General features: G+C 39.4%; 1 protein-coding gene across 2 annotated transcripts in view; it reads right to left on the bottom strand.

Annotated features, from left to right (window-relative positions):
- The window catches only part of LOC124067002 (receptor tyrosine-protein kinase erbB-4-like), a 280,015-nt gene that overhangs the window by 97,790 nt on the left and 165,560 nt on the right, over positions 1-16,665 (bottom strand). For both annotated transcript variants that reach the window (XM_046403975.1, XM_046403976.1), the window contains exons 4-5: positions 8,861-8,992; positions 5,775-5,840 (exon numbers count right to left, since the gene is read on the bottom strand). In XM_046403975.1, the coding sequence (XP_046259931.1) occupies positions 5,775-5,840; positions 8,861-8,992 (198 nt within the window). The remainder of the gene's footprint in view (positions 1-5,774; positions 5,841-8,860; positions 8,993-16,665) is intronic.

The following is a 16,665-nucleotide window of genomic DNA, read 5'->3' as shown; positions in this document are numbered from 1 at the left end:
GTGATGGATACAAGCCACAGACAACCCGACAAACACACACACACACGCGTTTCATTCCACGCCTAACATACCGTCAGTGGCATTCCATTAACAGTGCCTGGGCTAAAATGAAACAGCCTACTCAAAAGATACTTTTTCAAACAAATGACCTTGCCAAGAGAGTGATGCAATGCTGTTGATCAATTTGGCTTTAAACTTCCTCTTTAAGAAAAAAATAAAATAAAAACAGGCCGGTAACGACAAATACAAAGGAATCCATCTCATAAAATATGCCTGGAAGCTTCAGTCTGAACATGCTGTGGACAGCGGCATCAGTCATGGGAAGCACTGGCTCTCAGTTCCCATTTACGTGAGATAAAATCTGTTTTTTCAAATCTGGTTTCCAAAAGAACTTCATGAATAAAGATGGGATTTTTTTCTGTGCTGGGGAAAGACTTTCTATACCCACTGAAACCATGCAAACATCACTAAGGTTTAGATGGTGATCACCAAACCAGAGTTTGTCTGTTCATTTCATAAGCCCTTGCTCTTTATTTGAGACATGAGACAGTTAAAAGTCCTTCATTTGTTGAGTTTTAGTATAAGATATGACAAAATGTTTACACCGTATCGACCAAATGTACTGATTAAAGTTACACTATTGAATTACTTGCCAGCAGTAAACAACAGTTAAAAGTCACCAATTTTACACATCTACATTGCCAGCTTGGTTTCATTTGCTTTTGTTTGCTTTTGCTTTTGCTTCATTTGTTTTAAACTAGAATCAAATACTTAATTTAAACTTATTGAACCAGTTTTGCAGCGCAATCCTTATATTTAATAAACATCCAAACATTAATTTGCATTTGAACACACTGCTGCAGAAGTGCTGTAAAATACAAATAGCTCAATAAACCTGCCTGCAAAACATAGTAACTAGCAGTACTTTTCGGTGTGATTCAGATACGTGTTGACTGTATCTGGGCTAAAGATTTTAGCTTTAAATTAAATGCGATTTACAACCCTAATTGCAGCTGTTATGTTTTACATTGCATCCTAACTTTTTTGGAATTGAGGTTATACACACATTTGGGAGAGTTAAAAGTAACACTTTCAGCAATTGTTTTAGGCAAAATCAAAGGAGCAGTTTGGATACTAGATATCTTGAGGTATGATATTGACCATGAGACAGTAGTTTAGGCTGCTAGTTTTGGTTTAATATCTTCTATTCAGCTAACTGCTTCCTGGATGAAATTAAAAGCAATAAATATGGCTATGCTAATATAAAATTAACATAATAACAGCTGTGAAAAACAAGTTTATGTTGCTCAGCAGGCCCAGTCAGAAAACCTGTTGGAACAATTAGCAGCAGAAGCATTGGCTTTCAGCCCGTAAATTAATTTGATTGTGATATGCAAATAAGTGCCACTGCACCCTTTTAGTCACTCTGGATTGAGGTCTGAGGAGAAAGTCACATTAACTATTTAGACTCTTTTCAGTGTTGAGCTTATGTTCAGTATTCTGACCCTCGGAAAGTGGGAGAAAAAGCCAAAGTACTGTATCTCTGAACTCTCTCTTTAACCAAATCATGCACATTCTGATTTTGAACTCATGTAATGACTAATGCAGTAATTTCTTTCACTTCCATTCACTTAAAAGGTTTGGAGCCCCCTTGGGTGGCGTGCCTCCTGCCTCTGATAATTTCTATGTTCATATTTGGATAGGCAATACGATGAACTGCACATGTGCAACTAATGAGTTTAATGATGGCTGTTCCAGTAGGTGTGCCAGTGACACAGCTTGTACAATCAGCTCTGGCTCTGGCTGTGGCAAACAGAATGCCACAGTTAGTGTTATTATGTCCCCCCTGTGTACAGGACTGCTATGACAAAGGTTGCTTATATAATCCAAAACAGCCCTGAGGATGAACTTTAGATTTTTTTTCATTTACCCCTTGGAAGTTCTCTGCATCTACTTCTAAGGACACGCTCCTCTGCAGTTGTATAGCTGTGCAATGCAATGCCAGTGTAGAGTTGTAATTTATTTCTTGAGTGTTTTCACTTCCCCCCGAGGTGCTGACACCAAAAGTTCCTGTTTATTGTTGATCTTGAGATGTTTCAATAATTATTAATGAAAATGTCACAAAAAGAACCTTTGAAGTCATTTTTCCTTTGACATTTTTGCACTTAATCATTCCATGTGTTTCAGCACAATAAAATTAAAGACTGTGAGGAAGAAAAGGTGGAGGAGGGATGAATCATGACAAGCACGTATGGATGAAGATGGCGAGATAGCGCTATAACGGCTAAAAGGATGCAGGCAGACAGGACCAAGGCTTATCAGGGGCTGGTCCATGATGTGTTGTTAACAGGTCCTGGTCAAACAGTTCATCCCTCATTATCTTAATGAGATCGCGACTGCAGAACAAATACGAAGAGACATGCCAGGGTTGGAAGGCACAGATGAAGTGGTCTGTGCACAGAGTGATGGAAAGACAGGGGGAAATTGATGGCAAGGGTAGTGCAATCAAACTGGAAACAAAGAAAGATATTTAATGGTAGCAGGAAAATTGCAAGTGCTTTTTTTTGTCTACGTGAATACGTATGTGTCATATTTATAGTTAGCAATGTAAAGTTTTCACGCATGGTAAATGCTGTGTATGTCCATTACAGAAAAGTCAAATACATTGTTAAATTAAAGATAAAGTCTTCCTGAGTGTGTGCGCGTTTGTAGGGACTGTGAAATCTTCTGTCAGCCACAGATGGAGGGACGATGAAAAATGGATGGCTAGACATCTGTAGAGACAGAGTGTCAGTATCTGAGACAGCAGATTGATAAATTGCAGGCAAAAGAATGATGACTAAACACTTTAGCTGGTTAAAGAAACGCAACATGTTTTTGGTCAGCTGTACTGTTGATCACTTCACTTATTTAAGGCTACATTACTGCCAGTGTGTCATGAGTCCTCCATATAGTCCGTGTTCTTGATGTCAGTATTATCTGAAGCATTATCTTTCACAACATGCAAGATGATAATAAGGTAAATGCCAACCATGAGACGGAGTCAGAACTGTGTAATAGTAGCAGTGTATGCGTGTGTGCCATTTATCCCTGACAGGAATTATTCCTTGATTTAATACTTTTGATGTATACGGTGCCGTGCATGGATAAAAAAAAAAAAGTAGTCCATGCTAGCCGAAAGCACATGACCACATGACAATTTTATATCAGTTAAGTTCAGCTGATAGTTACCCCATGGGGTGTATATTAATGGTTGTTGTTTTAGCTTAAAGCTCATGTGGAGAGTGTCCCTAAACAGCATCAGTAATTTGTTCAATTGCCTAAACTGACCTACGTTTGTACAGCCAGTAGGGGAAGCGTTCAGATCTTAAACAAGTACTAATACAATATTGTAGAAATTTGTACATAAATCTGTGACAATTAAAAGCCATGCATTCCAAATTGACTTAAATTGAGATACACAGGAATTTGCCATACGCAAGAATATTTACTATATTACCGATACTTGTCTGAATCTGCAAAGTAACTAGTATAAAAACCAAGGGCACAAGTAATGTTAAGTTGCTTGCGATGCAGAACTTCTCAGAGAAGTCTGGATAGTGTGTCTATGAACATGAGTCTTTCAATAACTCTTATCAAGTTGTTCTTTTCGTAATCATGGCCACTCTCTTAAAACCCTCAAAAATAGATTTTGTCTGAACCTAACCCATCCTTAAACATAGCTGTGTCAGATCAAAAAACAAAAAAAAAAACAACCAAAATAAAAAACACACCATTTTTCTAATGGTAATGTGTTTTGAAAGCCACTGATATTGGCCGACTTGAAAAGCAACCTTTTCTGTGGTTTAGTTTAGACAACCTGTGGGGACCTTGAGGCGAGAAAGTGAAATTATTATTTTTTTATTCCTTTTATTCCACAGTTTAAGCCACCTGGTGGTCTGTGGTCCATGGCCCGCAGCTCTTACCTCACTGATCTGGCTTTGGCTGGGTGTGTGTGTGTATGTGTAGGTGTGTGTTTCTGTGTCTGTCTGTTTACATGAATGTGTTGTAGACTGTCCTTCACCCAAACAGGCCAGAGAGAGAGAGTGAGAGAAAGAAAGGACAGAGAGCAAGATAAGTAGAACCCAAGAGAGAGACACTGACTGAGAATTTGAGTGCTTAGGAAAAATGACTGAAGAAGAGGGAATAACATGGAGCTCTCCCCTGCTGATGGACTCAGTAGTATATCATTCTCACACTCTCTCCCACCTGCCATTAGCTAGTATGAAGAGTGGGAGGTCTCAGCAGGAGGGTTTGTGGGGTGTATGTTGGGGGTCTGGTGATGTTGTCAGGTGTTGATGTGAGTGTGTGTGTGTGTGTGTGTGTGTGTGTGTGCGCTGGAGCTGATGGTCTCTCCAGAGCCATTATAGGCTTGTACAAAACTAGTCTATTTACAAGGCTAAAAGCTGCATAAAACCTTGAGAACTGCCACTTCTCATGCTATAAATTTTATATAAGTAAAGTAACATAAACAGGGACTATATAAATGAAACCAGCCAATATCGCATTACAAATCTGTCAGTCTGCAATAGTTGTTCACAAAATGCTATGAGTTTGGTCTTTTCCGAGCTCATTTATCCAAGAAAACACAAAGGCTGGTGGTTACATTTCAGTCGGAGACACAAGTCAAAATACAAATCATTTATAGCAAAGGATTATACAGTTAGACCTGTCTGAAAAGAATCTGCAGTTTCAGGGAACATTCAAAAAATCCAAGCAGTGACAAGAGGTCTGCTGAGAGAGCTAATCTTGTGCATTCATAGACCAAAGAAGCATCACATAAGGAAGAACTTGGTGCAGAGGAAGGAGTTGTGGCAGCAAACGGCGATGAGCCCGATCATCAGAGTAACTGAGACAAACGTAAGGTTATCGTGCCTGCGCTGCAGATCTGAATCTGATTGCATGTTAGCCACACGGCACTGAATGAGCCAATCATGCTGAGCCATATCACAAACATGGCAATCAACCAAAATAAGCACAACTTATGCTTCTTTCTGAATAAAACTCAATGAGATATGTTGATTTCATACTTGTAAATTGGAGGCATGTAGACTACATATCATGCTGGATTGTAAAATCATGAACATATGAAACCCTTTCTCACTTAGATCTTTCAGTTACAGTTAGAATTTTAATGAAAATCCCTATTAATGAAAACTACATACATGAATGACCTCCACATTCATAGCTGAACAGATAAATGTAATATTAGCATGTCAACTTTCTTGTGTCTTTACGTGGTTTAAGCTGGTCTTGATTTTTTCTTTTTAATTGAGGTTATTGTAGTTTAATTTGATTATCTGAAAAATGATCATCTGAATGTTAAACGATGGCCACTATTTGATCTTATCTCTGAGTGGGAGAGTGCAGCTTTAGATATGATAAAATTAACTTTATATCCAGGAAATGAGCTACATTTCTGGTCGGGATTGTCAGAACGGATCAAAGTAGTATCCGTTAAAACCCAACACATGCTTTTTTTGAGATCATATTAGTTTTTTGACACATTTAATTTTCAAAACCACATTAATTCTACACAGTGTAGCTGTTATATGACAGCAAGCCAGGTTTCTCACAATCATTTTATAAAATCATGTCTCTGATTTCACAAGTGTGAACTTTAACCTCTACGACAAAATCAATCTGTGTGTCTGATATGTGCATAGAACCACAAGCAAAAAGGTCTCTAAAACTTCATGTGATGTATCTTCAGCTAATAATCGTAACATACTTACAGTTTTGACACTGGTCCTTCTCTGGCCCCCAGCAACGACCATTACAGTAACGGTGGCACTTTGGACCTGCGCACAAGTTAACAAAGGAAAGGTTGATTTGATGACATTTGTGAAAGTTATTCAATTACAAAATTGATCAGTATCAGCTTTAAAAATCCATTTTAGTTCCATCAAACACTCCAATGAAGCCCCAACTGATCCAAATAGTGAGCAATTTGTGTGTGCCATTTTCTCTACAGCATAATAAAATGTAACTGAGGATTTGCATTTCAAGCTTGCATTTCAAGCTTTTTTTGAATGCTTCATCTTTATTAAGGTTAGAATCTGACATAATGTAAGGACTTGACTACTTCGCAGGAATGGTGTGTGTTAATTATATGATCCTATCATGGTGATAATAAAAATGATATGCCTATTAATTTATTAAACTTAATTGACTTTTTCTACCCTCATAACTACAGGTTCTTCAGCATTCATTTGAAAAAAAAAACAAAAAACATAACCACGTGTTTTCCATGTATTTTTATTAATGTACAAGATGATGAAACTTGCAACAACACAGCATCTCCCATGACTGGGACATGCAGCTCCAGGTATAAAATAAATAAATAACCTTGGCACAAGCGTTTTTTCTGTAAAATAAGACAACTCTTTATGTCACTCCTCTCAAAAATCAGCCCAGCACCAAAGTAGCAAAGCAGCAGAAAGCTCATCATACCCTTAGAGCTTTAGCCACTGCCTTTCTGGGTTTTTTGGAGGACTTAATTGACTGTCTAGTAATTGACTGCGGGGGAAGTGAGCCTGGATAAGTGCAGAAGTGCTGTCCTCTGTCCATCAGCCTCTCCAGATGAGAGCTATTAGCATCGAGACTGACTCTATTCCCCAACACGAGCCTCTCCATCCTCTGCCCTCCTCTTCTTCCTCATCTGTGCCCCTCTCCATCATACATTTCATCTCTTTCATCCTCAATCCACCCCTCGCTGATTCATCACTCCTACATGGTTCTCTTTCATTTAATGCATAACTTTGTCTCCCTTTGTCTTTTTCCAGACTGGCCCTCCGTAGTTCACTGCTTCCCCATCCTGCTTCCCTCAAACTAGCACTTCGACAATGCTTTCAGAAGAGAGGTCGGCAATCTTGAATTTATGAAAAGCAGCATGCAAACAGGATAACAATACAAATGTCAGCCAGACATAAGTGGGTGTCTAACGGTGCCAGCGCAGAACCTATGCTGCACTAAAGTATATTTCTGTTCTCCTCTGAGCCTTGTGCCCTGTGAAGTCAAGCCAAGGAGTTTTCATTTAGTGTCCAAGGTCTTCACTATCTCAACTCATAAATTTTCAGTGACCTAGAATAAACCTGTCCCACCCCTCTTCCTGCACCATAATCTTTTACAGCTTTCTTAAAATGGCCCCCGAAGGTTAAAATGTCAAGAATGCTCCCATACCACGACTGGTGGTGTGGGGCAAAAGACAACTGAATCAACGGGGCGTGGATTTTTAAAATGACTGTCCTGTTTTTGAAAAGAGACCAATAAGCACAATAATCCTGGCACAAACAAGTCACAAGTAATAACAATGTAAAGCGTCTGTCTCCCCGAAGATTGAAATGGAGATTACGGTCTCAATTCTGGATTACAGGTTTGGAGATCTCTGCTCTTTCAGCAGAGTAGAGGAGCTGCGCAGGAGTGAGGGTCGATCCAGGGTTAAAGGGGCTGCAGAAAAGAGGGTGATTGAGCAGAATATTAATGCTTGGAACTCTTAATCTGCATGTGAAGTCTTCAGCGAGTGCTGTGAGAAGAAATCCAAGGACATATGCATCTGTTTTTTTGTTTGTTTGTTTTCTTTTCTTTTTTAGCTCCATGATATTCTCTTTTTTTCTAATCTAATTTGTCATGTTATTTGTACCAAGGTGAGGCAGCTTAAAGAAAAACAGATTTAAATGTCAGCCAGATTAAGCATCAACTTAATAACAAAAGAGATGTGTGTAAGAGGTCAAGTCAGTGAATGAACAGAAAAGGGTCTGACGAGGTGATTTAATGCATCTTTATTTCACTGACAGTCAGCCCAACTATCATCCCCTCTACTCCCTGACAGATTAAGTATGTTTATTTCATCTTATTACATCCCTTCATAATTCTAAAAAATTATTAACATGTCCTCCAGCTGGCTACAGTGGGGCATTACTGTGACATGAGCGAGCAGTCATTGTGGGTAGTTGTGGTAAACAAAGTGACAGAATGAGGTTAAAGGGTGATTTTGCGATGGGAGCGTTTCGCTGCTCACACTCAGTCAACATATTGTGAATGGAACAGGTTAAGATGTGAGATCTCCTTTGGACCATTTTGCTTGTCACAACTTAGCAACCTTTGCTACTTTATGAAAGGCTTGCAAAATGTATTAATGGATTGGATGTGGACATGCCTTTTAAATTTTAAGTCTGCTCAGAGTTCTGTAAATTTGAAGACCAGGAACCTTCAGTTGATCATGCTTTCAATCAAGTTTGTTTGAGCAAACGGGTCTTCACATCTGTAGTACTGACCTGTCTTCATTAGCAGGTACGCTGCCAAAATGGTGCTTTTTAAAGTCAAGAAATATTACAAATGGCACATGGGAGATTTAGAAGTTTTACATGTACAGTAATAGATTCTAAACAAATCTCAAGCTTTTTCAAACTAAAAATGCCTTTTGGTACAACTAATGAAAACCTGGAAGTTGATGCCATTTTTTTGCCAAGATTTCAAAGGAAAGAAGAAACTGATTTCTCTGGTTCTGCTGCATCAATTCTAATACTTTTTAAACTGGCCGTTATAGAAGTGCAATTCTAAATCTAAATTTGGTACTCTTGCTGCGTCAGGTCAGACTGTAATTTCACTGTGCAGTTTCTTTGAATTTCCCTCGGGATCAATAAAGCATCCATCCATCCATCCATCCATCCACCCACCCACCCATCCATCCATCCATGAATGAGTATAAATGTGTAAGTGTGGAGCAACAGCAATGCTCTCAATAAAACTTTCCTGTGAATAAAAAGTCAAATCAAATCAAATGTTCTTTTCTGTTCTTGCGCTTGTATGGGTGACTTACATGTGACACTGCTATTGGTGGGCACTACCACAGGATGGATCCGTGGGTTTTTGACAATGTCCTGCCAATGGATTGTGTCTGCATGGCACAGAAACTTGTTCTGGTCAACATACACACCACCATTCAGGATCTCTGTGGGGAAGAGAGAGAGAGAGAACACAGTCATTACAGATACACATATGGCTTCTTGGTACTTAATTGTTTCTGCCTGGATGATGCACTTAATTCAGCACCTGATGTGCGCTTTAACTGCCAGCTTTTTTTTCTTCCTTTTTTTAAAAAAACATTTTTATCATTATGTGATGAATTGACATGGCCAGGAACTGCAAATTGAAGTCAAAATCAATAACATACTTAACTGTATAAGCACTTTATCCCTGTTTCTATATGAGGGCAAGAGCACAGTGGGGGTTTGAGCTGAGCAGCTGATCTTGAACACCTGATGACAGTTGTTGTTGTGAGGGCAGCCAAGAGAAAGCCATGTCATATAGCTGTTATTACCACCTCTGATCTTTTATTATTTGTTGTTTTTCTCATCCTTCTGTTCTCAGGCTGTGAGCAGACAGAATCTATTATGCCTCACTACAGTCACAACACAAAATCCATGTGGGATTTAAACCCAAGCAGGGGACAGCAATCCTAACAAGTTTGTAATTTTATATCTCATCAAGGTGGTGAGAGAAAAGTCTCATTTCTCATCATCGTAATATGCACTGAACCAATGATTGTCTACGGACTGCTTCCTTTTGCCACGCACCCATTGACAGACACACACACACAATCTGCTGAATAATTGGATACAGAGGATGGGTCCAGTTATTGTTCTGCAGGAGGTCAGAGAATGGTCTAATCTTGAGTTTTATGTGAGAAAAAGAGCAGGAAAGTTAAGGAAAGACAGATAAATAAAGATGGGAGAAAGCCACAGAGAGACGGAGGGCAGGAAAGAATGAAGGAGTGAAGCCCAGTAGCAGATTTGCATTGTTTACTGAGCTTGTGTGTTCTCTATCTCCTTACAAACAGATTACTGACACAGGGCTGAAACCAATGAGACACACAATCATACACGAGGTGCCCTGCCAGCACCACACAGAAACAGCCAAATAAAATATCGTCCCACAAAGACTCGATTAAATGATACTCCCTGGATGACTGGAGGTAGTGGTATTACCTACATGAGCCCCCATCCCCCAATCTCAGCTCCCCTTCTCCATCTTTCTGCATTTGTGGTGGGAGTTAGGGAGAGAAATTAATCCTGCCTCTCACCACAGGAGGGATATCGCTCGGCAAGGAGCAGGTCTTGTCTCAAATTCAAATTGTTTGCACAAAGGGATGCTGCTGGCAAAGTAGGGCAATGGATAAACCAACAGACAAAGCAATGCAGTTATTATAACAAAAACAGGACACCCCAACCCTGGTAAATAAAGATACGTCCTCTGGGCATTCACTTTCATATTGACTGGTCAGATTGTAATTGGAGGCAAAATATATCAGATAAAGATGTAAACATATCTAAGATATATTTAACGAGAGTTCACAGCTGCAGTGCGCTTTGAAAGTCCTCAAAGTCTGTAATTTTTCGATAATGTTGAATGAATTAATGAATGTCTCAGGTAAAGTATAATTTATATGTAAATGAAGTGCATAAATTCAAAACTAGCTGTCTTGTCAATGAGGAAAAATGTAAGATGGAGACATAAAAAGACAGTTTTAAATTGATCCAAATATGATCTATTGACCTTCATATCCTGACTTGATGATTATTAAAAATGCAGCCACCATGTCAATATTTTTTAAACAATTTATTGTCGGATACTTCAGTGAGGTTTTGAGGCAATGAATCTCACTGAACAAACCTTGAAAATCAGCGCAGATTTAATCATTGAGTAGCCTGTGCACCAGAGGCAAGGCTTGGGACATAAGCAAACAAGTGACAAGAAGATGGTGATGTCAACCATTCATCATTCAAGGAAATGTGGTCCCATGCCTGCAAATATGACAAGCCTATTATCACATACTCCTCTTAGACTGCTACAACCACAGCTTTTCATGGATCTAATCTGGGAATGTCAACAAAAAGGTTGACCGTAATAAGTAACAAATAAACCAAAAAGAATTTCCAGGGTTTGTATGTGCTGAAAACAAGCGAAGAAGGTGTTTCCATTAATCCCAGCTGGGTGTGAGCAGCATCCACACTCTCGAACACACTGGACAGAATAATAAAAACACTCTCTGTTCAGTGCTGTCACAACACCCACCACAAGGCTCAATCTTCCAATGCTTCTCACACCCATGTTATATTCAAATATATACTGTACAAACAACATGCTAATTTGCACTGTGTGACAAAGTTCAAGATGCTGGATAACAGTTTAATTGGCTCCTGCTGGTGCTTTGCCCGGGAAAGTTACCGTATTTCCTGTCACCAAGATATGAATAATTAACAAAAAGATATTACATAAGACTTACAATAACATGAGAAACTCATGCAGGCCTTTCTTTTATTACAAGTAAATGCTTGTCTTGCACATTTGGTGGGTGTACAGTCGGTGGCCTGGGGGAGATCAATGGTTAAATCCTGTTCTTGATTGTTTAGTGGGTAGAGAAATGTCTTAATTAGTTTGTTCACATAGCTATTGCTCTTGTTTCCAAACTACCCCCTCCCCTCCAGATTTATCTTGAGAGCAACTCTAAGCTTTCTTCGAATGAGCGTGTGGCTTCTAAAGGCACAGCAATCTTCAGTATCATGCATGACCGTTGGAGGAAAAACAATATGAAATTCAGGGAAGCAGAACAAATGTATGCAGGCAATTATTTTGATGGTAAGTGCTTGCTGTGATTTTGTCTTTATTGTAGTGTGGGGATGAGTTTGATTAAGACTGGGAGGCAAATAGCAAACCAATGATCAGAAAAAAAAGACTTATTAATGAGTTTGTGAGAGAGAATTAATAAGTGTTTTGTGGATTGTTTAATGAAGAAATATGTTGGACAACAGATGCTCTGTAATAATTGGCTGACCTGATCCACTGTTGGAGGGCTGCATCGTTCAATATCCCCAAATATGTTTGTTCTTCTGTATACTAGGGAACATCTAAACTAAACTGCTAAACTAGTAATATCAGTACATCCAAGAAAACATCTTAATAAACATCACAAGAAATACACACGTCCTTGATAAATAAGAGACAACGCAGTCAGCTGGACAGTAGTTTGAAAGATAGAAAGGTAGCAGGAGAGTCAGAAATACTTTCAAAACAACAAGACAGTAGATAGACAGGTATTCCATCAGGAAGACTGAGGAGTTCCTTCTCTCCTCAAACAGTGGGATGGGGATTTGCCATAGGTCTCTATGGTCTGTATGAGTCTGTATGGTCTTATTCACTACAAGAGCCTCAACTTGGTTTCGGCTCAGTGCTACTATGTGCTCATTGGAATACAGGGGAGAAACTCTGTGGGAAGATTAGGATGCATTCTGGGTCAAAAAGGCTAAGTGCTGGGCGCAGATCCTGCTGTAGACCACTGCAGAGGGGGAAGGATAACGTTGTTGCTAGGCTGCACTCAACACACAGACTGGCAGAAAAAAAAGAGATGCACATGTACAGCTCAACCAAAGAGGAAAAAGAACATTCTTACAGAAGCATTCACACACATACACTTACACACATGGCTCAGGGCTGGCAGTAATGAGGAACCCATTACTCTACATGCCTTGAGCATCAATTAAATTACCAGTTTGCTTTATCTTGTAACCAGAAGGTCAATAATTTGAATCTATATAAGTGCCAGGAAAATGTGCTGGGAATGTCAGTGCTATGTCTGCAAGTGCTAGTATGAATAGCTTGAGAAAGATGATTTGCTATGGGACATGGGAAACATTTTAGTAAATGGTAAAACTGTACAACAAGAATTACTGTAAAACATCACAAAGCTACGGTAAGTAAACTTTGCTGGTACTGCGTATCCTCTCTTACACCAAATAAGCTTGTTAAGAATTACAGTAGTCTCTGGTTTATCCTGGCACTCTTCCCAATAACAAATCCAACATAAGAAGAAGAAGATAATCAGTAAGTACTTCTATAGGGAAGCTAAAAAAAGGCTACACAGGAGGAGGGTACACATAGAAAAACAAGGCTGCTGAGTAAACTAGTCCACTTCCTGTACAACAAAAGTGGAATCATTTTTTTAAAAAATGACTGACTAAATGATTTGGTAAATTGAAGAACGGACATGCTGTTTAGATAAATGATGAATGAATGACTTGGAGTGATGGATGTTAGATGATGGGAGAATGAATGACATCTATTTTATCAGTGTCATGATAGATGATAGCTCCAGAGAGCGAAAGAAAGAAAGAAAGAAAATTAAAGTGTGTCTAAAATATGGTTGTTATGGTCAAATAGATAATCATAAAATTAGTGAATCCAATCGCTTGGTAAAACAGACCCATTCCAGAGCCTACAGATGCTTTATGCATCATCAGCACTCCGAATGAAAAAAGAAACCTTTCCACAAACACTAATTAATCACAACTTTAATAAACAGCTGATAATAAGCCTTGAGGAAGGACATTTCCTGAGTTTTCAGACGCTGCTCATATTGCCACACAGCGCTGTGTCAATCACTGTGCGCTGAGTTGCTCGGTTTCCGACAGGAGGTGTCAGGACAGCAAATCTCTGCCTTTGCTCTACAAATAGGTGATCTCCCCTCCCATCCATCATCTGCTGCTGATGCACAGTTCCATCCTTGCCCTCCTGTCCTCACTGTTGCCAAGGAAATGTTTGCAGATCCCAGATATGAAGTCTACGTGTCTGTCTGTGTGTTTTCATGAGTGTGTATGTCTGCATGTATGTGAAACACAAGAAAAAAAAGGAAATATTGTATGAAAGAGGAGAGGAGAAACAGCGTCAATGTGTGAAGTTGAGGGACTCACAAAGGACAGGTCCAGGTCCAAATATACTGACTTTTTGGTAATCTCTTTTTGGCTCCTTTCAGTGCTACAAGACTTTATTCAAACGGTTTCGTAGCCCAAGTAGCACTCTGGAAAGTGTACTGATGTAAAGGTTAATAAGTCGTGCCCCTTTAATGTATTTATGGTAGTCTTTGGTGGTGTCATCAAGATACATTTCTTTCCAAAGCTATGCTGATGACACACTTTATGTGGCTGTTTCCTGTGTTTTAGGTAATATTGCCAGGATGTGACAAAACGGTTTACAGACCAACCAACCAGGAACTATGTATTATATCACTCAAAATGTTCCAAGGCTCAGAGAGAGAGAGAAACTTCCACCAAATTCAAAATTCTCCAGAGCCAAAAGTCTAGGTACTTCATTTTTATGCCACCTTTTACACTTATGTGGGCTATGTCACAAAAATCAGACCATTTGTCTTTCTGAGCAGCACAACTATAATGCTCTCCTATAGTCTACTTTTCCATGAATGGGGAACGTAATAATTTGTCAAATAACCAATTAATTCATTAATACGAGTTGCTTGTGAAATGTATTGCAGAATGCATTACAAACTTCATATCTCCTTTAATGTCAACCAATGGAGCACCTCCCTAAGGGACGGCATGCAATTTTAACACTGTTAACGCAGTCCCCAAGCGAAGTGGTGGTACCCATTCAAATGTAATTGCACTTTTATGTGTTTAACTATTGACCTGAAAAGAACAACTGCATTAATTCGACTACATAAAAGCGCTCCACGAGAGGTTCACCAGAGAGATGGCAGCGCTGGGATTTAACTGTCTCTGAACACTCTGCGGTCAAGAGCAGCAGCGTGGGCAGCATGTGTGTATGCGCGTGTGTCTTGTATTGTTAGGTTGGAAGAAGATGCAAAGATTTATGGAGAAAAAAAGACTTTATCAACTGGATGGTGCTCTGTCAGGAGATTGAAATAAAATTGAATGTAAGATAAAGGCACATATTTAAGATGAAAAGTGAGAAACACATGAATGTTTTCTTCACGAGTATGTAATGTAATGTAATATCCAATATGCTTTTGCCCTCGTGGCTGAATAAACTTATGACTCTCGCACAATAAATGCACGTTTTATTTAAAAAGGTAGCTGACAGCAACACCACATGTGCTGCATACTGTGTCATTTCTGCTTCTTTCATCATAATTCAAAAGCTTCTTAATTTGAAACTGTTACCAAGGCCTGTTATTTCATTCAAACCTAAAACTCCATTTCTTCCTGCCTGAAAGTTGAGTGTATGGCTGGAAAACGAGTTGCGAATCCTCCTATAAAGGCAGTTTAAAATGAGTGGCATTGAGAATCAAAAAAATAGAGCAGTTGAGAAACCTATCGTCTTTAGAAGGACAAGGGCTGTCGGGTTGCTACAAAAGGTCTTTGTAACCAGAAGGTTGTGTCTTTCTGAAGGAGAAATGTTGTTGAGATCTTTGCAGAGGTATACTAGATGGCATGGGGGCGTCGGCCATGGCCCCCATCCCCCAAACATACCTCTTTTCTCCACCAACATAATTGCATTCACAGGCTGCTGATTAAATTTGGCCCATCCCTTACGCAATTGTTTCCTATGAGTCTTTATGAAAAATGGCTGAGATTTAAGGATTATGGAATTACATCCGAGCATGGCAAAGCATCTGCTTAAAAATGAGAAGAGGAAAAAATAAAATCATGACAGAATGGTCATGGGGGAGGGGGTGCCTCCTTATTTTCAACTTAAACTGTGATAAAACTCTGGTAATCTGAGCTTAATGGATGGGGCGGAGGAGGAGAAAATCATATTACAATACCTTGAGATAAGACAAATCTAAGAGCAAGAAAGAAAAACAAAACCAAGAAAATAAATGAGGAAGAAGACAAAAAAATAAGACAGAAAGGATTATCAGGGGCAAAACAAGTGAGTGATTAAAAAAGAGTATAAGGACCTTCAATTGCTGTTGCTGAGGACCACTTAGCTTATCAAGGCTGATGTGTGATCAGCCTGCCAGTTGAATTAAAATGAGCCACGCTCTCTGGAACGGGCAAAACAAAACAGGGTCTGAGAGAGGCAGACAGAAAGAGAAGGTGGAAAGACTGAGAGGAGAGAGAGAGAGAGAGAGCATATCTTACCACAAGCATACCAAGTGTGTTGGTTTTACCACAGAGGAAGCTGACCTCAGTCGGTGCATGATTTGCTAAGGCAACGGCACGTCACTGAGGCTTTGTTTTTCCAGGCCTACTGAGAGACATTCAGCTACACAATGAAGGCCATGGCTCTCACTTTGTGCATACAGCACTTGGGGATTGGGGGGGGATGACTCATGTCACCAACCTGGGAGATGCCAAGAGACACGAGGATGGACACGAGAAAGATGTTAAGTGGTGCCACTTTGAGACAGATATGCAAAAGCAGTGACGTATTTGACTGCTTGTTTTGGACTGTATAGCCATTTGGGAACTACTACTGCCACCCACATATTTTACAGTTGAAGTAAAACTTTCACTGATAAGGGGGGGCTGTCTGAAACGCTTACTAAAGAGTGCATACAAAAAGGGGAGCAGAAGGAATATGAATTCATAAAAAAATAAGGTGATATTCAACTGAATTTTAGTAGTTTAGACCTGAAAATATATTAGCCAATGCCTGCAATGGATAAAAAGTTACATTCTGCACCAGTTTTGCCCAACATAAAAATGTGACGACCAATGAACAAAGCTATGCAATGTTTGCGAATCGTTTTCTCTCACTCAAGATAAAAGACTACTTAGAAGTCAAGGGATGAAGCAGCTACTGATAACAACATTGTGGATGATGGTGAGTGATTGTTGCGAATGTGTCTTCACTATTGTGGAGGTC

This window comes from Scatophagus argus, chromosome 11 (genome assembly GCF_020382885.2).
Source record: "Scatophagus argus isolate fScaArg1 chromosome 11, fScaArg1.pri, whole genome shotgun sequence".
NCBI lineage: Eukaryota > Metazoa > Chordata > Actinopteri > Scatophagidae > Scatophagus > Scatophagus argus.
This window is presented reverse-complemented; position numbering and strand designations above follow the sequence as displayed.